The 22,903-nt window shown below is 39.3% G+C and overlaps 1 protein-coding gene across 2 annotated transcripts in view; it reads right to left on the minus strand.

Moving 5' to 3' along the window:
- Positions 1-22,903, minus strand: part of ddr1 (discoidin domain receptor tyrosine kinase 1) — a 53,118-nt gene that overhangs the window by 22,238 nt on the left and 7,977 nt on the right. For both annotated transcript variants that reach the window (XM_079240443.1, XM_079240442.1), the window contains exons 2-8: positions 14,220-14,365; positions 9,980-10,082; positions 5,386-5,461; positions 3,782-3,934; positions 2,826-2,973; positions 1,433-1,535; positions 469-655 (exon numbers count right to left, since the gene is read on the minus strand). In XM_079240443.1, the coding sequence (XP_079096569.1) occupies positions 469-655; positions 1,433-1,535; positions 2,826-2,973; positions 3,782-3,934; positions 5,386-5,461; positions 9,980-10,082; positions 14,220-14,316 (867 nt within the window). In that variant the 5' untranslated portion in view covers positions 14,317-14,365. The remainder of the gene's footprint in view (positions 1-468; positions 656-1,432; positions 1,536-2,825; positions 2,974-3,781; positions 3,935-5,385; positions 5,462-9,979; positions 10,083-14,219; positions 14,366-22,903) is intronic.

Here is a 22,903-nt window from a genome sequence, read left to right on the forward strand (position 1 = left end):
AGTAGCTCGATAAAACAAGAAAACTCTATTCCTCCCAATTTGGTTAGATTCAAAGAGTGAAATGAAAATGAGGAGGAAAAGTAGTCAGCAAGAGATACTTGAAAAGAACTTCTGAAAGCCTGCAGAACTATTGCTCAAAACAACTTTAAAACATTACAAGACATTTTGATTTTTTCTAACCAAACACAAAGAAATAAAGAAGAGCACAAGGCTTTTGTATTGTATTGTGTGTTGAAATTACATAATGATCTGCATCACTTCTTTCACATGATGCAGATCATTACGTAATGATCTGCATCACTTCAGGAAGTGAAAGTGATTCAGGGAGAAAGATTATCCCTCTGAAAACACAGATGACACTGGCAGCTATTTTTCTCCTCAATGACAAATCTGCTGCTTGAATCTTCATTTTGCGAAAGTTTTCTACATTCATTTACAGTTCACACACCAACACAACTTTCAGCTTACCTGCATGGTGTTGAAGAGTCGGGGTTTTTCAAAGTGGAATTCAATATCCACACTGCCTTGCCCAAGGGCTTCCCGACTCCAGCCAAGGTAATCATATCCTGGCCACACCCTCAGCTCCTTTGTTTCTATAAAGTCGTCTCCTCCCAGCACCCCATCACAAAGCTGGCCCAAGCCTCCAAACTGCATCCTGCAAATATGCACAGCACTGTTTCTGTTAACACGCAGCACTGCACAGGAATAAAGCTGGATGGTGCACCACGTTTATCACTCTCACATTCATGGACCAACACGCTAAGGTGAATAAATAACTATACATACTGACGTGTTTGCAAACAAGCTTTCATATGCACACATCAGCTACACACACACACACACACACACACCAGCAAACAACAAGAAACACAATAGGGTCATTAAATATGTTCCTTTAGTCCCAGATGTATGAGCCCTCACACATACATCTGCTAGAAACACGTCTGGATTACATCAGAAGTGCTCGCTTGCCCGTTAGCAAAACATTTGAGCCCCATTAACTGCACAGCCCATGCAAGTGGTCCCCCCACCCCACCTTCAGCTCTCTCCAAATTCCTGGTTCAGCCCTCCTTTGCTCCCTGCCAGATATTATGGTCAGGAAATATGCCTCAAATCCCTGAACAACTAAGAAAAATAATGTCATTCCCTTTCAATTAGCAAGACAAAAAAAATCTCAGAAGGAAAGATTTGGCGGAGTCCCCACTTCATTTCAAGCAGATATGATGAGCACTGCAGAGACATTTTTCCACATTTCTCCCCACATCGTTTTGTCAGTTTTTATCATGATCAAATAAGCCACAGCAACTCTACCTACAGCAAGGCCACATCTGTACATTTCCAGAAAAGTGAAGTGCTTGGGTTTCAGTGAAAAAAAGATTTCTATTCATACATAAGAAATGAAAATGGGAAAAGATTCCGCAGAATACCTTACCCTTGCTCTGTGCTCCCATCATATGTGGAGTCATTTAGGAACACAGACATGCCAGGCAGGTGCATGACGTGACCCATGGGAGCTGTGTAGGCCTTCAACCCATCTGAGAGGGCAAAAAAACATTATTCATGAAATTTCTGAAAGAAAACATGCTTTTTGATTTTACTTTTAGAGTAACATGCAGTACAATGGTATGAAATAAAGATTCTCTGTCAAATTTAATATCATGTCAAATAAACCAAATTTTGTAGTCAATGCAAAGAGGATTTTGACTTTTCAGGTCTCTTATGTGTCAAATTTTGACAGTCAGTTTTGACAAAGTTGCACATTAAATCTATAATACATTAAAAAAAAAACAATATGCACAACTGGACTAATAAAAAAAAATTGTTTAAATATACACAACAGCAATATGTGGGATGAAATCAAAAGATTCTTCCTTGCACAAGATAATGCAATTATTATAAAAACAACACAAGCTAGACTTTTAAAATGGTTTCTCTCACTTAGTTAAAACTGCAGTTTTTGCAGAATAAACAGCTGTGCCAGTGGTTGGCAGCTGTTATTAAGTGGCAAAATAAACAAAGAGGTCAGCATCTCAGGCCTGTTCGCTACCATCCACCTTCAACCCATGAAACTCAAGTCCCCCTGCTTTAATTCACAGCTAATCAGCCCACAGCTCTGCAACCCACAATAAACAAAGCTTCATGAAGAATTTACGGTGCGGCATGCTCCGTTTGCTCGTAACTGATTATGTGCGAGGGAGAGTGCACGAGGGTCAAGCAGGCCCAGAATGAATGTTAAACAAAGACAGGAAGACAATGTGTCGCGTCTACACAACCAGATTTAAAATTTAATGAGAGGTTAAATGTGTTCAAAACTTGACATTGGTCGGGTTTTGTACAATCTCTGGCCCGAAGTCGAACTCAGCTGCTGCACCTCAGAGACCACAGTGAAGCATATTTCAGGGAGATGCTCTGCCTGAAGACAGAACGGGAAATATGTCTTTTGGAGTCACTGACAACTCTGATTTACAGTCCCCCCCGTGCTGTCTGAAGGAGGCGGAGGAGCAAGGGAGATGAACCGGTCATAAATAGCGCTGTGTTTCAGGAAACACCGAGACCAACACCATTTATCAATCTATGACTTCTTTTATCTGGGCAAACCCCTCAGAGGCTGCAAAAAAAATTCACTTGTAATCATTACCATCTGATATGGAATGAAATCTAGGAGTAGAGCAAACTCAGTCACCTTCAGCATTTAAAACGATAATCAATTTTATCAAGATCTAGAAAGCACGACTCATAATATACAGACCAAAAGATAAGCAAAGCACAGACTTTGTGTATCTTTGTAGTCTTAGTGTTTCTGTCACTCCCACACACACACTTACCATTCCATACACAACCATAGAGCTCCACTCGAAGGCAAACACTCATCACACGGTCAGCCAGGGGATAGAAGCGGACCATGCGGGCCACAATAGGGGGGCCCAGGTCTTTCAGAACAACATCATAGGTGTTCTCATTACCAGACACCACCTAGAGAGGAGGGAGAAGTACAAATACTCAATTATCCGGTACGCCACTCTGTCCTCTCTTTTTCTCTTGGAATGTCTCAGCTTTTAACTGTGGAGTTTAATAAATCTCGCCTTGAGGAGCCGACTTTTCATTCAGTGTGTCTTCCATTTCTATTAATCTAAGAAAAGATCAAATGAACTGAATGAACTTTTTTTTTTAAAACACATGGAGGTGCAAAATAAGGCAGATTTTATTGTGAGCCTCAGGCATTTTATTTTTGAGGTGAAGCAGTCACAAAGATTTCAATTGGCTTGCATATTGAGAATATTTTCTGTGTGTCAATATATTTGTCAAATAAAATCTGAAAGAGGGGAACAAACATTGTGATTCCTTCACTAAAAACAAGTTATTGAAAGTCTTAATTCTCCAACCATTTTGTAATAAGTTGTGGAAAACTCAGAGCAGGATTCATTGTAAAACAAAACATGGACATGTACCAAATGCAGTGAGGCTTTCATTACATTGTTCAGCAGCCTGTCGAGGTTCTGGTCTGAACAGAAACATTGTTAGAAACATGTTAGCTGACACAAATCCAAAATGTGTGCTTTCCAAATACATTGATCAAACAAAGATAAATAAGTTGCAACTGATTAACTTTACATTTATATTCAACAGCCCAGGGATGTGGATCATTTCCCACCATTAATGAAGCGTTTACCCCAAAGCTTGTTTCATGACATTCACATCCATTCATTTGTGTACATTTGCCAATGAGCTATTGTTCTGTTTAAAATAAAGAGGAAAAAGAGGGAAATAATGTTTTGCTGACCTCTTGTCCCCAGCGGTCCTTCCAGGTGATCCATTTCACTCCATCTCTGGAGTAACGGAGACAATAGCTGCGGGCAAACTCCTGGCCGTGCCCATCAGCATGGCGGCCTTGGGTTCCAACCAGAGCCAGGAAGTGGAGTTTGTGCAGATCAATCTAAATTAAAATACAATTATTACAAATGAGATACATATAAGGATCTAAAACTTGTAAAAAGCAGGATAGGTTAGCACAATAAATACATGGGATATAACTTACATGGATTTGTTAGAATTATCTTTTAATAATAAATCAACTCCATCTATTTACCTGCCTGATACATCATCAGATTAATCAATAGTTTCTTGTTTTAACAGGCTTTTGCGTCAGCAGCTCTTTTCTGCAGTGTTTGCTCATTTTATTTGGAGGTTATATGCAGTTGTTTTCATGCAAGGACAGAAGTAGCAGCCTGGACATTTGATAAAGTGAAAACTAACATGTCACTTGTGAACTTGGATATGATGTGAGCTCTTTCCAAACACAGCTCACACACAAGGGGAAAAAGAAATAAAACGAATGAGAGGAGGTGAGAGATATAACCCAGCTAGGCATAACAGATCATCCACGTGGCATACATGAAGACTACTGTAATAAATTAGACTGATAGATTACTTTAGAATCATAAATGGATTAAGTTAGACTGCATCCTTATAAGTGTCTTGAAATGACTTCTGTCATGAACTGGCACTCTACAGATGAAACGCCAACTGCAGTAAAATGTATCTGTTTAGTGAACAGTGAGGGCTAATGATTAGTTGACTATCACCATTGGCAGGATTGATGCTACCCTCAAGCTGTTTTGAAGATAAACTGGTCACTAGAGATTTGTTAGGGAAAAATCTGATTAATGCCAAAAGCACCAGGATCTCTGTGATTCCAAACAACTTCCTGCGTTCCAAAAAGCAAAACGCTGCAGCAGTCCTTACAACTGTGGAAATAAAAGAGCAGCAAAGTCTCCACATTATACTTTTGAAGCAACAGACAGTAAAACTGCTGCAGCTCCAGCTTGTGTTAGATGTGCAGTCCAATGTAACAACATGCTGACTGAATCTGGTTTCCAAACGCACAAGAGAATACGACACATCACTGGCTAATCCTACATCAGCCTAGTGCAAAAAGAACTATAGTTTTATACTGCGCAATGGAAACAAGTCTGTGTGATATTGTGCAAAGCATGGCTCTGTGTAGCAGTAGCCAACAAAACCCTTTGGGACAACTTCTAACAGTCTGTTTTGTTCTTCTGCACAGCTTAAAAAAAAAAAATAAATAAAAAAATAAAAAATCAAGATATAACTTTTTATTTAGCTGGATTCAGCTTTGAATGTTGGAAAACAAACAAATGTTTTTCCCCAAAGGCTGAAACTAATCACACCTAGTTCTAGTTTAATGAAGCTTCATGGCTGCTACAAAAATTAATTAGGAAAACCTGGAGTGAGATGTGGATTTAAAGAAAAAAAAGAATAAAAAAGCTTTGATATCAACTTTATGACTAAGAACACAGTAACTTTTATTCTTTTTACAGATGATACAGAATGTGTACTGATTTAACAATACACCAGGTAACTGACCTGAAGGTACTCTGATCCGCTGGGAAAGACGGGTCCTGCTGGACACCACGCTCCATCCCCCTCACCTGTGCTCAACCTAAGACACAAAGTTATAACATATGAAACCACAAGTTTTAAAATAAAGAACATAAGTAAAAAGTATATTTAATCCCAGTCTCACATCCAAACATGTATATATAGATTTAAAAATACAAACAAGACTGTATCAAAATCCTCAGTGGGAGCAGCCTGCAGAGGTACAAGTAAGATTTGGATGCAAACTCAAAGATACTCCTCTATCTCCGTAGAGAATATTGAATTCCACAGCAGGCAAAGATTCACATATCTGTAGTGCAACTGGCTGACAGAAGCAGAAAGACAGACCTGGCAATGCCTGTAGACTGATGAAAAAACAGGGAAGCATACGGTTCATGGAGATAGCAAATATGATGAAAGGAACAGAGTGAAAATGACTGCAACCCTCCAATTTTTCAACCTTCCTGACAAGATCTGGCGTAGGGCTTGATTTTTACTGAGAGTCCCTCACCCAACCACACACAAATCAGAGATTTTCACTCAGTGTGGCCCTCCTCAAACCAGCTGGACAAGAAGAGATCCTACTAAGACCACATATTAGCCGCATGAAGACCACAGTCTTGGCTGTGTGTCTGTGACGTTAGTTTGTCTCGCACAAGCAGCTTTGGAACAAACGCCAGGCCACAACCAAGCTCTTACCATTTTTCAAAATGAATGCTGCTGTTCCGACCACCAAAACAAATCACTATATCAACTCGGTCACACAGACACTGGCGCTTGGATTTTAATCAACCCTGCTTTACCCTCAGAGGCTGAGATCATACAGCCGGGAGCCACGAGATGATGATACATTAGTCCTCTACCAAGTGTCTTGTGATGGAGAAATAAGTTGAGTTTGGGAAAACCAGCCTGCAGGATTAACATGACAGAGTACTGTTCAATCAACCACTTGCTTTTTTCCTCCCTCTCCAAGTCTTTTGCTACGTATCATCAGTAGATGCCAGCAAACTCTTTCTTCCTTCCTAATTATTCTCACTTCACTCGTTCCCTCTAATTCTCCAAAATGCTGATATTTTTCAGGCCAAGAGTAAAAACAGTCATAAAAAAAAGACCTGCTAGTTCGGCGTCTTTTCCCTCAGATAACATCCTCCATCGAACGCATTTCTCCCCAACTTTCAGCACTCCATTGAGGAAATCCACCTTTCACTTGTTTTCTTTCTTTTTATTTTATTTTATTTTTTACTTTATGTTCGCAGTTTTCTCTGTTTTCTCTCTTCCTCCCTCAGGGTCTCCCTAATGTCTCTTAAAACGAGCCTGGGCTAATAATCACTTCCACATGGTTGCACACACAGCCAGAAGACCCAACCCAACACACCAACAGGGACAAATGAACACAAACACATGCACTCAACCCTATGAACACTCTTAACACGTGGCTACGGCGTGTTGCAGGTCTAACTTAGCTCCCATGAATCTGAGCTTGCAGCCAGACACGCAAGGTGGCAATATAATTACAAAGTGGGTTTTATGAAGACACACACTATCATCTTCTACCATAATCTAATAGACCTCCAAAATTACTTTAGCATGGTGCCAGCAGACTGAAAATAAGTCTTGCAGACAAACACATTATTCTGTACAAGTGTTGTTACTTGATTTACATATTACTTTGGTGGAAGAAAATGTCAACTCTGCCTGCATAATTATGAGGCAAATTGTGTTCATTGGGATTCGTATTCATGTTAAACCAATACAAAGCTCTACTTTTAACAATGTCATCAAACATCAAACCCGAATGTTTAACACGGGTCAGTTTAGACTCAAAGTTTTATTTTATAAAAACATAAAAGAAACTTGCTTATTTATTCTAAGATTATTAATGATGTTGGTCTTTTAAAATATTCTCTCACCCTTGTTTTGCTATGAGCCTTTTAAACATGTATTAAAATCTTGATCTATTGAAATGAACTTTATAGAGGGAACCACAAGAAATCTTGAGAGGTATGATTTCTTCATTTATTATCAATCTCATCTTTGAAAAGGGAACACAAGTTCTGAAAAGGATTTAAGTCACGTGAGGAAGAGACGCAGGTTACTATTCAACCCTTTTGCCCTCATCACATGCAATCATGCATGATGCAAGTGATACCCTGTGAGAAGCGTCATGCCTTAATAAATACAATGGACTCTTTCATTTTGCACTCATAGATAAATCACCTTCCAGTCACTTGCTGCAGGTTTTTGTGAGGATTTTCAGTCCAATATCCGCTTAATGATCTGAGCGGTGCCCTGCATCCTTTGGTGACCAATAGTCTCCTCAACCTCAGGAAGCTTGCGCCTAGCAGCTAAATTTCAGTCCCTCCTAATATAGACCCAACCCTTTTTAACAAACATGTTTTATTAAATAAGTATTGGATATGTCATAATTTCACTCAGTAAACATATTTGTAAAGGTGCTATTGACATGAAATCTTCACCAAATGTCAGTAACCACCAATGCAATCCACAAATCAAAACATAAATGTCCATAAATTATGTTATGTGTAATGAAATGGAATGACAGGGAAAAACCATTAAACACATTGAAATGTATTTAATACTTTGTACAAAGACTTTGTTGTTAATAACAGCTTCAACATGTCACCTGTTTGCAGAAAGTTCTGGCATGCATTGTTCAGGTGGGTTTATCAAATTAATATTTAGGATCACGGAGGTGAAAACATGGCATATCTCAGCATGGGGTACAGCGTGTCCATATAAAGAAAAATGAGGAAACCGCACACATGGAAGACAATAGATGCCTGGAAAACTACCCACAGCAGATGAACAGTATCTGAAAGGAATTTCCTTAAAAACTGAAAAAAAATTTCAACAATGTCCTCAGAAAGGATGCAGTAGATGCATCTGATTCTTTAGTTTATCAATCTAGTGTTTACGGGAGCCTCATTAGAAATGGTCTCCATGGAGCTGGAACTGGGTATATCAGATGATCATCAAAGGAGTGCTGGCCTAAATACCGAAGCATTGTGGGATCATCTTGACAGAGAACCAAACAAAAGGTAGCCCACATCTAAAAAAAAAAAAAGCTTTGCAATGAGACGAGAGAACTAATAACAAAAACTATTAAAGGCAAATATATAACAAATACGGAGTTTGTAAGAGATGTTTTATTTTTTATTCTCTTTTTGCATTTATGTTTGCACATGTTCAAATAAATACCCAAATCCTTGAGACAATGGATGGCTAAAGACTTTTGTACATTACTGTAATAACTTTTTGTTTATATGGCTTAAACTTGAGAAAGAATGTTGAAATCGGAAAACTCACTTATTAAATAATTATGTATAAATTTTGCTCAAACAACAGGTTCACCTACAACAGCAGCTTTTTTTTCTTTTAAATAAAAAACGTCAAAAGTTTTCAATGTTTCTTCAAAACTTCTACAGTTTTGACAAAAAAAAAGACGATGCAGCCTGGTAATCAGCCGAATAACATTTGGTCACTTGTAACACACTGATGAATAAAATTTGCTGGACATGGGCAGCCCTCCAGATTCAGAGGACTGGCACCAGGGTATTAAATCTGCCGTATCAAGTCTCAGTCAGTTCTGCTTTTCAAAGTGGTGATTATGTGTTCTTAATATATAAGGAGCTCTTTTAAAAGGCTGGATGTAAAAGAAAAAAAGCTAAGTAAATTTTAATTTAAATACTCATTATTTAAATGTATTAATCTATTTGCTACCAACAATATAGTTTACATAAACACTACTTATTCTGCTCTCTAATATTTTTGTACGTATTACAAATGAAAAAAAAGTATTTTCTGCTCCTTCAGGCAGTTAACAAGTATATTTTCTTCAGTGAAATGAATCTCAGACAACATACTCAGATGTTTTTTGAGTCATGTTGTCCATCACAGTGCGTAGCAGCCCGTATTATTTTGTGTCAGTGTTACCCTGACATTGTATGGTAATTTATCATGTCTCCAATACTTTCCTTGCAATAACAAACTTGAGACTGCAAGGAAAACAACATCTCACAACACAACACACCTACAAAATAAGTCTGCAAAAATTACTACCAGTGCAGTTGTCCTCAAAGGATCGCCTGAATTATAACATATTGTTTAGTTTGTTCTACAATTAATTAACTTCCCAGAGGTAACTGAGTTTTTAAAAAGCTATTTAGTATCATCTGAAAGTCTGCAATGGTTAAATCTGCCTTCATGTAGATGTGTACTCTAAAGTGTGTTGGTGCACCACACCAGTACCATTGTTATAATCTCCAGCGTGATATTAACTTACATCACGATTTGCAAATAATGAAATATCTGCAGGCATCTCATTCAAAATGAGAAAAAACTTGCAGAAAACAAAATTGATCAGTTTGAACATTAAATATTTTGCCTTTGTAGTGTATTTATTTGATTATATGTTAAAAGGATTTAAACTTCATCGTATTCTGTTTATATTTACGTTTTACTCCACATCCCAACTTCATTAGAACTGGGGTTGTAAACAAATACAGGTATCTAATCTCTCAATTTCCATCCTGCACGCCCACACACAGACATTTCTCACCTTCCATGTTTGGCCTCAGTGGAGTCGGACCAGGCGCTGGAGGCAGTGATGTCAGAGTCTGGGATGGCGCCATCCTCCATCCCCAGGGCGTAACGACACTGAGCTGTAAGGGAAGGATCGAGGGAAGCACAGAAGACAAGAGACCGGATAAAGATATGAGCGAAATTCACATCCGTATGGAGCACATGTCCAGAGGACACTTAATATTTCCATTAGTGTCAGAAGCCATCATTGGTCACGGAACATAATGTTGTTATGTCATCGCTGGGAAAACTTCCGGGAACTTCACGCTTCCTAATCCACACAACCAGTGAGAAGGAGGAGAAATGTATGAAAGTGCTACTTTTTCTGTCATTTGTAAAAAAAAAAAAAAAAAATTAAAGCACTAGTCAGATGTTCATATAAAAAGTACATTTAAATTATTTTATTGTCATTTTGATCTATTTGTATAAAATAGTGTATTTCAGCAAGTTGCTTCAATATTTACACACCCCATTCTGTAGCAATGCTTTTAAATGAGGGCTGTCACTAAAACTAAAATTTAAAACTTGATGCTGATATTAAGGATGGTGCTGATAAGCCAAGACCATTTTTTAACTAAAGAGGGGAAATAAACCAGCTGATTCTGAAAGTTTGTTATTTTCACTGTGACAGCAGTCAAACTCATAAGCTGAAGTAAGAAGCGGATTAGCTATATTGTTCCAACGAGCAGGAGTGGAATGACAGAATTTCTTGCCAAGGAGGATTTATTAAATGTATTGCAGCCAGGCACATGGGAGAGAGCTGCTAGCATTAAATTAGGTGGGTCACATTGTTTTGTTTTGACAGCTTGTAAAATCCTTTTTAACATGTTAATATCACTCAGCCATGAAATCGATGCAGATGTGATTCCATCCAGGCTTACAGCCAGAATTTCTTGGTTCCGCTGCGGTCCGAGTCCCAAATTTTATACCTTTGGTTTCAGTTAGTACATTTTGAGCCCAAATTCTTGGACCTGTAAAAGCACTACTTGCCAAACCAAAGGAAGTATGTTTTAAGAAGTCAGAGTCTACCTGCAGAGTGGTATGACAGTTGCACGATTCCTGCTTTTGGTGTTGATGAACATTTTACATCCAATGTTTAGCAAAACACTTTCAAAGACAAAGCATATTAAGGCTGTGCATTTTTTCTAATCTTCATTCCTCCTGAAAGTCCCATGTTGGGAAGACAGCTGAGTTTAATTTCTCATACATAAATTGATGTTAAACCAGTCAGATTCTTCTAAAGTCATGGAGTTTCCAGGAATTTCCAATGTCCAAGTGAGTCAGTGTTTCACAAACCACAACACTGTGACTCCAACGTGTTTGTAAACGGTTAAAAGAATCTGGCCTCTGCGTAGAGATCCTGGACAGTTTACTGATCTGAAATCTGTGCCGAAGCTAAATTATGTAAAAGAAAAACAAACTTCTTTGGAAACACTGGCCTGAATGCCTCAGATTACATCTTTCCTGTCTTTTTCCTTTGTCTTTTCAACTATCTCTCTGTCCCACACAAAGCCGCAACCTCTGGACTTCAACAATCCTGCACAGCTCCAATTACCACAATTTGAGACTTGCAGGAAAAGAAACTTAAGGAAAAGGAAAGAACACAGACAGGTCTGGCATATCTGCTCCGACTCCGCTCCAGCAGCAACCTTATCAAGCGATATAGATAGCGTGGTCCCGGGCAGGGATTACCCAAACACCGAGCTATCTGCTCTGAATTCAGTCATGGGGAAGAGGTGGGGGGGTGTTTGGTCAGTGATAAAGTGGAAAGGGTATTGACAGAGATTTGGAGAGTAGGCTGACAGTGACAGAAAGAGGCGGGGGTGAGGTAGGCATCTAACTTACTTTCCGTCATTGAGTCAGTGAACAGGAATGCTGGGCTGCATGACAAACCCTAAAACCCCATTGGCCGAAACACACGCACGCACACACACACAAACTCATAAAGTTCATCCACACCCCGAGGACAGGTGCCCATTTCATTACATCATCATCATCATCACACCATGCTCAGCAACCCACCATCTGCAGTCAGCTCATCTCTCGCTGCCTCTACCCCTCACAGTACCCTCTGTCGTCTTTCAGGGGATTTCAGCTCCTGCACTGAATCGTTCTGCTCGTGTGTCAACTCAGCTTTTATTAGTGATACAAAATGTTTTTTAATGGTATGTTTATCTGCCACTCTTGCAACAGATTCTTGATCCAGTTTGTACAAATTCAATTAGTCAATCAACTAGTCATTTAAAGGTGCACTTCGTAAAATTACAAGCAGCTTTCAAACACTGAATTTTTTTTTTTTTTTAAAGATAAGAAAAAACAAGAGAATATTAGAGCTATGATATCACACCCATTTATAGTGTCGCAAAGCATCTTTAAAAAAAATAACAGCTTGTACTTCTGTATATGTCAAAATGTAAAGAACAGACATTTATAATGACTGTGTTTACATGACAAGAGAAAAAAGAATGTTTGTGTTAGCAAAACTGTATGAAATCTAAACACTCTCATAACATAACTAATGCAGAAATCCATAGTTTTTGCACGTTTTTCCACATTTATAAGATGCAAGTGTACATTGATAAAGTCACATTTCCAATAAGCTGCTTTCAACTCTGATGTCCTGTGAATAAACCAGAAACTGAGACAGAAAAGAAAGTCATTAAAAACTATGTCACCTCAAGGTGGTGGACAGCTTTTCCAGACGGTCACTCCGCTCTAATAAAATCCTTCCTTTCATAACAACAGAGTTTCTTGACAAAATCATGATTCAAGTACCCAAAGAAGCAAGACCTGTTGAGTAAATTTGGTTTTATTGGCATGTATGATGGTCTCCTATGAAGCAAGTCAGAAGCAGCAGACTGCCTTGAATGCTTTTAGTAAACCACCAACGTCGATGTGGCATCAGGCATGGTACAGAAAATAACTCAATTCTCCCTCTAAAAAGTGCTTACTGGGACAGGGATGAGGCCGATTAAACAGCCAAGTCCAATGTTCACTAAGACTTTAACAACATAACATTTTTAAACTGGATGGATGGTTCATGTGTTGGCATTTCAGTCATTGTTCCTCGCTCACTCTGTGTCTGATATTACAAAAAGAAAAAGAGCTTCATCCAGTGTAATTTTACTAAAATACATTATGATAAGAAAGCTAGTTGTAGATCAAACAGATAACAAGTGGTAAAACTTCTAGTTGTCATAACGCAAAAGCTCATTACATAGTAGCATTCTTAACATATTTTAGAGGACAGGAAGAAATACATCATGTATCTCTACTCTCTGTACAAATAAGACAAAATCATATTCTAGGTGATGTGAAGCCTAACCGTGAGCGCAGCGAATCAAGCGAGCAGACAACTCAGCATGGCTTGCCATGGTTTTGGTACTGTGTCATGGTACTGCTACATTAGATTACCATGAATTATTTCATGCAGGTAACCACCAAATTTCTCTGTGGGATTAATAAAGTACAACACATTTATAAAACTACAGATCCATATTTCATGAAACTTGGTGGATCAGAAGCAAAATAAGAACATGGCAAATTTTGGTGCAGATTTGAATTACTATCATTACTTTCTTTACTCTTTTCTATACTGTGCTTAAACATGAGCAGTGGTTGCTTTTCCTTCATCATCCTCAATGGAATGCATTGTAATTATTGTTTCCAGGACAAGAAGTCATTTCTAGACTAAGATATGATGTTAATAATTAAAGAGCATCTGATTGAAATAATAATCCATTGTTGTAGCCTTACAGTCTCTGTGCTGCTGTCAGAAAGTTGACTGCACTGCAAACACTTTCCTCTGATTACACCTGGTTGGCTCACATTCACCAGCCCCTCATGCACTTCCCTCCCCGACATTTTGACTGACACTTTCATGAAGTGCCTGTGCATTAGCGGTCTTGACGAGCCAGGGGGGAGCTGCCTATCTCATTCTCCTATTACACACGACTGGCTGGCAGACAGGGAGAGGACACAGGATAGCCTGTTGATAGTGGATGGAGAATGAGCCTTACAGATTTGAGAATGTGAGGAGAATGTCAGAGCAGCGGGACAGACGGTTGCTCCAACCATGAAAAGAAGCATGAGGAGGAAGATAAAAGGGTTGAAAAAGCAATCATGTCTGAGATCTGCTGACTGCATGACTGTGTCAAATGCTAATAGGGAGAAAAACTTCCATAATTTCTTTCTTGCTCATCTACGTGCAAGCTTACCTGGGTTAAAGTGCCACTCATGTTCCTCAGATGACACCAGTACCACCAGAACCGTGACCACAGTGACAGGAAGAAGCCAAGTGGTTGTTGAGGTCATGACACACCTGGTTACCTGTCCGGAGACACACCAATGGCCTCAGGCATACCTGTCACAGAGAAAAAGGATATTAATAGCTCCATCCAACTGTTAAAAAAGGCTCCATTTTCAAGTCAGCTACTTTCACATCCACATACTAGCATGCAGATGTGGCCTAAGGCTGCTGAGCTCAGAGGTTCACTATCACCATTAATAACTCAACTCTCTCCATCATATCCGCTTATTCCAAAGCACGTTGCATGTCTCAGTTGCCTGTTTCTGGACATTTTCTATGCCAAGCTGAGCAATGGCCCAAACCCCTCAGGAGCAAGCACAGAGCCAAACAACAAAGACCACTTTCACAGACTAATTTGTTTTTCTCTCTGGCACCACAATGCCGTGATGCAATAATAGTTTGCTGCCTTTAGAAAGGGTACAAACAGCTTGGTAATTGAGGAGGGTATAATTAGCTGTCCCAATTTATTCCTAGAGAATTTTATTCTTTCTGTATTTGAAATGCCAATCATTCCTCTAAACTATTTCAAACCTACTTTCTCTTAATAGGATGGGGCATATTTGGAGCACCTAGTTAGAAAGGCTCGTTTAGAGTGAATACCAAATGAATGAAGAAACAAAGATTGAAGAAGAAAAAGACAATAAGTGACAGAGCAGCATAACAGATGTTAGTGATTTTAGTTAAAAGGAATACATCATTTCTGTAAGCGTTCCTTCCTCTTCAGTATCTTATGTTGCTTTTTTTTTTTTTTTTTTACATGCAAAAGGCATCAAAGTTGAGAAGCCCAAAGTAAACACCAAAGCAAATTATTCTCTCAAAGAAAATTTGGCTCCTAAATTGCCTGAAACACCTCACTTGTTCACTATAACTTCTATTTCCTAAAGACTAAATCACACATGGCTTCAAAAAAACAAATTAACGGTTGCTAAAAAACAAAACTAAGGAAGACAAAGAAGACCAGTCACTTTGGTCATACAAGGGAAACACGAGAACACAGGTCTTCGAGAATTGGTTATATGGGTTATTTTGTTAGTTAGAAGCAAAAATATCTGATAATTCACAATCAGTTGTGCTAAAGATTATTGACCTTCTCCTAATGAACATGTTCACAATCCAGATTAAACGTATAAATGGACATGTGATTAATGAGCAGCTGAGAGGGGGATGTTAAAGACACAGAGGCTAAAGCTGAACATTGCAATAGACTCATCCAGTCCCCAGTCTGCTCAAACAGATCAGGATTCTCCCTGTGGTTTTGGCAACGTGGTTATCTGGAACTATGGTCTCAAAACACTATGTAACACAGTTACATAGTCTATGGTCAAGCCCATATAAGGGGACATGTTTGGACTTGACCAGAGGTGTAATGGTAAAATCGAATGGCTTTAAACGCCTTCAGTATGTCGTTCTTCGTGTCACTGTAACATGTAAGTTTATCCGGGCAGTTCATACTGGCTGTAAAATGTTTGCAACATTTTTCAAAATGTCGCCTTTTTAACAATATTAGATAGATAAATACTTTATTAATCCCCATGGGGCGTGGTTTACCAAACCACACCGTCTGAGTACACACCATTATGCACTGTCCTGTTTGTGTTTAATCTGTTGGTTACACACCCCAGTGATCGTGGACTGTTGGGAAGATGGAGCTAGCCTGTTTGTTAAGGTCTTAAGTGCAGATGGAAGCTTGCTGTATTGCCGTGTTTAATTAATGTTGTCTTCAAACAAATGCAGCAGAAAAGTAAGACAAATGAAAATTACCACGTCTGGTAAACCTATTGCGTGCATTTTTCCTTATCGTGCAATTAATTGACTTATTGCTTATTGCAACTGGCCTATTGCTGCATGACTCAAAAAAGTTTAACATTTAGAACCAACTAACACAGACTGCTTTACTTTCTGCCAGGCATTTTCAATAAACTAACAGGAAATAAGAGAGCTAAACACATCCTCTCTTCATGAAGGTTACACTGTTGAAGCTGATTAAGAGGTGTTGATTTAACATTTTGATCCATGGAAGTTTGTGGGGTTTCTTCTATACAGAGCTCCAAGGTTTCAACATTTGAGCAACCGCCCTTTATCAACATATGGACTTTCATTAAATGAAGGCTGTGCTGCAGGTCCTCTGTGTATTCAATGCCTTCTTTCACAAAACATACTTCCATCCCTTCTTTGTACTTATGTAAAATTTGGAAGTATTTCAGAAAGACTTCCAGTGGTGAAGAAGAAGAAGGAAGCAAAACCTTGTGATAAGTGGAAGTGTGAGGAAGGAATGACAGCTGGGAAAGACAGAGAGGTTGGGCTTCGCTCCCTGCAGACCCTCTGTGTTTCTGCTTCATCTTTGGCGAGACTGGGACAGCCTGACAGCTGACACACAGCTGTAGTGACAGAAGATCGGAGGGGGGTCGTCGCTTAGGGAGGAGAGGGAATGTATGGAAACAGAGTGAATAGTAGCTCAGGAGCACCAGGGCGGAGACAGGAGACCAAGAACAGTGATGACAAGAGTACATGTGTGTGAGTATTTGGGCAGGGGGAGGTGGTGTAAAGAGTATGACTTATGGCCTCAGAGTGTGTAAGCATGGGTGCATGGAGCGCGTATGTAGGCATAGAGGAGATCTCAGGGATAGCCAGCCAGTGCAGCTGTCCTGAATGGGAGACACAACGCAATTGATACACGATGCATGTGTTCCAAGTGGAGAGACAGAAATGGAGAGAAAGAGAAGCTGACATCTTTTTTTCCTTTGGAGAGAAAAGAAAAAAAAATGTGTGAGCACATATGTTGGATGACAAAATGTTGAAATATGGGGCTTATTGCACTGAGCTCCGTGTGCAAAATCAGAGCTGAGAATCTGATGAGCAGGGCCTTGAATCTGAGGCAATCACCATAACAACTAGTGTGGTATCAACAAAACAGTCCCCTTGACAACATCTCATCAGCGTTTTGTCAGTAAGGGAAAAAACAGGGGAGCAAAACTTTGAACCAGCACACCACAGAAACACCTAGACATCATAAACAAAAGGAAAAAAAACTAACCATATGTTTCAGCGAGCAGGAACAAAAGTGGCTGCAGCCATCTGAGAACATTGTTGTTGGAAAAGTCAAGTGGTGTTGAACAGCTGTGGTTAGTGCTCAGAGGGAAGGAGAAGGGCCTGCTGTGTTCTGGGGGAGACAGCACAGCGAGCGTGCAGCCCAGTCTACACTCACGTTTTGTCTCTGCTAATCCAAGAGCAGGACTAATGAATACTCATGAGCAGCTGCTGTTTCTGTTCCACACAACGAAACACAACTGACAAGAGGGACAGAGTCGAGAGTAGAAAGACTTGGTGCAACTTTTTTCAGTTAGCAGCCATTGCATCATTTAAGATAGCTTGCCAGTCGCTATAATTAGATTGCCTCAGTTTAAAGCTGGCAAGACAGCCTTGGCTCTGCTTAGCGTCTTTTCTAAAGAGTCCCTCATGTAGGACTAACATGTTAGCATATGTTTTTTTTTTTTTCCAGTTGTTTAATGAAGTCGATCACAACTTCAGAGGAAACCTAAAGGACTTTCAGGTCATTTTGCATGTTTTCAGTAAACTGTGCATGTTTTAAATCACTGCTGACCATTCCCTAAAGCACATTATAACTTAAAAGACTTTTTCTGTGATTTTCTACAAGGCAGACAGCCATTAGTTTCAGTTTGTGTCAGTCCAGTATAAAAATCGAGTTATGCAGGCTTGAAACTTGAGAGGCAATCAATCACAATCAAAGCTTGGTCCATTTTTTTCTGACAGCAAAGTTACGTCATCATCCATGACTTGAGATGCTGCTGAAGAGCAACATTAGCTAAATTTCCACTTATGAATTCCACCCTGGCCTTCTTCACCCATTACTTGATTACCTTTCAAAGTTTTGCATTAGAAAGGCTTAAACTGTGATCAGGACTATGTCTGCCTTTCAATGCTGATAGTTACCAGATATGAAGTTAATATTTGACAAACAAAGTAGGTTGATGACAGAAAAGTTGGCAGTTTTAGGTGTAAACCTTTTCTCTTTTGTGTAATGTCTGTTTGGTTAATGTTAAAAATCAGCACAGGTTTTGAGTATTCCCCCCTAAATATGAACCTCCGTGTTAAAGAACCATTCTCTTTGACATTACAGACGGAAGTGGTGGTCCCACACCAGCTTAGCTAAAGGTAACCTTTGATTTCATGTTTGATTTAATATTATTAGATCTCCAAAAATGTGCATAATCTTTTGTTTTTGAAAAACCAGAAGCAATATTGTAACAATTTATGTAATTTTCAACACCAAGAAGTGTCAAGCTTCACTTCTTTTCATTGATCGCTTCTCGTTCCACACACAGATCACACTATGTTAAGTCTCTACTCACTGCTTGATAAAGTAACACACTCCCAGTTAGACATGACTAATAGCCACTGGGGAGCCTGTGAGTAGTGAGCTCTTTGTTTTGATTTCCGTCAGCATGTGAGGAAGCTGGCTGTGCACGCTATTACACTTTGAGTCCTAGAGAGAAGGAAACATGGAATCAATCTTTAATCTTCACAACACTTTGAAGGGTGAGACTTCGCCAGCCACTGAATCAAGGTCATCTAATGGCTTTCTTGAAAATAGGCTTGCTTGTGTGAGACTCTGGCTTGAGTGAAGTGCTGATCCCCGCCGAGCCACAGTTTGTATGTTTTTACTTAAGACCCACTCCAGGAGGATGCATGAGCTGTTTGCTTATAGCAGTTTGTTTGTGAGGAATCTTTTATCCATCCTGAAAACATTTTCTTCAGCTAACTTTGGTTAAATATGAAAGCACTTGTCCAAATAATAATTTCTCCTGTGAATAAACAGCACAAGTTTTCACCCCAAGTGAGAGTGGAAACTAAATTAGTGGAAAATTGAAAGTTTCATTTTTAACTTCACTTATTTAAAACAAAATGATCCATTATGAGATGGTAAGCAGGATATTTAACTCACAACTTGCCAAAGACATCTGCTATAACAATGCCTGGCAGCCAGTGAGTTAATATCATGCCCTTCCTTTACCATCCTGTTGGTCATCAAATATTACATACGTGTGTCATTATGGTCAATTAAAGGAAGTCCGACTCATGAATGGAATCAGATTTTTGCTGTTTCACTTGAGGAAGCAGAATTGGAGAACGCATGAATCAGTTAAAAAGAGAGATGAGCGTTCAGGATGAAGGCAACAACAGCGAGTGACTCAGAAAAACAAATTTCACATCGTAGACACGAAAAGGAGCAAGTATAGTGTGTAACTGAGGGATGACAGAAGAAGGTGATGAATCATAATAAAGGAAGAGGAAAAAAAGCAAAGAATACTTCCAGGAACAGCTCAGTAGTGCTCCACAACAAATGATTTATCAAGACAGTTCAATCCAAAAAGAAAACACCAAACATATATGTAAACAAATAAAACACACACAGTTCAAAACATGTGGAGAAGCAGTAAGGCAGCATCATAAAGCAGAGCAACAACAAGCCACGCCGCAAAGCGCTCAACACAATTCCCCAGAAAAGGGGCTCTAGGGAAGCGTTTACCCAGGTAAAAAAAACAAAAAAAAACAAAAAAAAAACACAAAGTCAGGCTCATTAGCTTGCTGCTACACAAGCCTGAAATCCGCGATAGCTATGGACAGAAACTTCCACTTTCACACAAACCGCATTAGTTCGTCTTGTCTCCTCAGTTCATGACAGAAAATCACTTACAAATTGTTTCATCTTGGGCTGGAAATGGTAATGGCTTCATTAAAAACAGTAACACAAGCATATTTGTAAACACTGGGAACAAAGCATTCCACAAAGTTTACTGCCACATTTTGTTATGACTGTTGAGATGGAGGAGTGGGTGTAAATAGAGAAATGTATTCACAATGTGAGACATTAAACACTTGAGCCACAACTTGAACATCTAACGGAGCTTTTAAAAAGAGATTTCAAACAAAATGATTGCAGAAAACAAAAGATCTCCATTTCTAAGAGTGACTGTTTGCACTTATCGCTTCCTATGTATGTTTGAATACAGTTTAGCAAGTCCTGGTAGAGGCTAGACCTTTGTTGTAGTGTATGAGATAAAAGATTTAAATTTAAAAAATAAAAAATAAAAAAAATAAATGAAGTATCACACACCATAGAACACACAAGCAGCACTTATTCTTGGGAACTAAGGATGAATGGTCCTACAATGTACCTGAATACAGATTACAGCTTGAAAATATTAGTCAGCTGATCAGCACATTATTTTTTTATGAGATTATTGAAACTCAAATATAGACATAGGAATCTTCCAAGTGGTCCAGTTTTGTTTGGCCTCTAGTTTGCAACTAGTTTTAATTCTGCAAACGACTTATCTAACTTGCCCACTTCCAATACAATTGTTTATCATTTTAAACTATGATCAATGATTTGCCCTTTCTTTGTGTTTATTAGAAGCTTTTCAAGTGTTGAACTCTGAAGATTTGTTTATTGTCATCACGCAAAGGAAAGAGCAAAACCTAACCAGGTTCGATCCAAAGTGTGTCTGTACAGAAAAAAACCTGCAATAAAACGCTGTTCAATCTGGACCGGGCCCTTGAGTTCTAACAATGTTGCATCTGAGAAGGTGATCAAAAAGAAAAAATGCCAGACTGAATACTAGTAGCTACCTGTATGAAACGCTTTAGGGAGAGTTAAAATAAAAATATGATGCAGTGTGAAAACGGAAATATGAAAAAGAACTGAGAATATCTGAAAGAAAAGAGGGGCTTCTTACTGTGTCAGCTGTTTATTGACTGCATAGCGTGAGACCGAAGCACTCTTTCCAAGCATGTTAATTTAAAAACTCAAGAAATGGTGTGCATTCATTCCTTTTGGGGAATTGTCTGACTGACAGTTACTGAATCACAGTTTTGTTTCTCACAGCAGCGAATGTCACACATGTCAGTGCATGTAGTTATAGTGAGCTCAGCTCCTTCCTCTCTCGTTAATCCATCTGGAATGAAAGGAGTTCAGTTTCTGTTGAAGTATGTTAATGAGAGCCACATCTCATCTGCACTTAAAGTGAAGTTATCTGCTACCTGAAAGCGAACCTTCGCTGCTCCTCAGAGGAAAGATTAGCTCTGTGTTTGACCTCAGCTGGAGCACAGGTGTAACATTCATAATGAAATTCCAGCTGGAGTGAGGTAGCATCAGCATGTTAATGTAGCGTTGGTGAAAATGAGTGTGTTTCTGGCTCTACTTTAACACTCAGGCTTCTTAAGGCTGCAGTGTGATGGTGAGCTGCTGCCGCCCAATTCCCTGAATTCAATTTGCACAGTCCCACTGCCACCTGCCAGAGACCATGTGAGAGGCAGAGGTGGGGATGGGGTGAAACAAGAGGCATGTGACAGCACTGTGCTACTCTCACATTGGGCAGAGAGAAAACGGACAAAGACAGAAAAGCAGAAGATGGTCATGGAGGAAAATTCTTGGTGGCAATCATACAGAGAAACGGGGAAGAGCAGAGCGAGCGTGGGACAAAAGTAACTCTTTGCCCGCAGGAGCTTGGCAATTATTCATCCAGTGAGCAGCTATTGAAACAGAGACAGGGAACAAGAGAAGGCATGGAGAGAGAGAGAGGGAAGTAAGAAGAGAGCGATGAAGAGCACAGCAGAAAAAAAGATCAGGTCAAACAGGAATGAAAGCAGTGAGAGACTCAGCATTTTGAGTCAAAGTGAGAAAAACAGTCAGGCCTGACCCAGCCCTGAAACACATGTATTCTTCTCGTCTTATGAATTACAGTTAAGGAGAAATTAAAGTGTTTCTTCAGACATTTGGGCTGTTTAAAGTTGAGTTACAACTAAAGAAAAAAACCACAAATACCATCACACAAAAGCAAATAAGTAACCCAAACTGCAGTAGTATGGTTAATATAAAATCTAGGCTTTGCTAGAACTCGACCCACACAAACAGTCCTCTGTTAAAAGCCTCAGGCACAGGCTGAAACCTCTATCACGCTGACAGTCCTCCTCCCTCTCTGCAGAAAATGCCTCCTAAAAAGAGCTAAATTACACATCACACAACAGTTTCCGAATAGTAATTTTTCTCTTTAAACCGGTGGGGCCGACACAACCAGCCTACTAAATGTAGCAGTCGTTGCAGCTCAAATTTATCATACAGAGAAATAAACACCCAAAAAGAGGCTAACCTTTGATGTTTCATAAGGTTGTCTTCCATGTTCTAAGAAGGTTTCAAAAGAGCCAGCGTTGCCAGGAGCCATTAGTAATTATTTGTAGTGAACTGAACCACAGGAGGTGCAGTGTGTGCTGGCAGCTCAGGTAAAAGCACAACCATGGCGTAAAGAGTTGAAATGTGAGGAGAGGAGGAAAACAGAACCCATCCAGGCTTTCAGCTGTGCTACCGTCTTTTATAAGATTCTATTTTTTTGCCTCCAAAAAAAGGGAAAATCTCACTTCAGGTAGATGATGTGTCAAGGACCATGGTTCAAAATCCATTTCATCTCACTAAACCTTTCAGACCACATCCTCACTGGATTAAAAAAACAAAAACAAAAACACAGGTAACTTACCCAAGATTATGAAATTATGTCCCGTTAGCAAAATGCACGA

This window comes from Telmatherina bonti (genome assembly GCF_933228915.1).
Source record: "Telmatherina bonti genome assembly, chromosome: 5".
NCBI lineage: Eukaryota > Metazoa > Chordata > Actinopteri > Atheriniformes > Telmatherinidae > Telmatherina > Telmatherina bonti.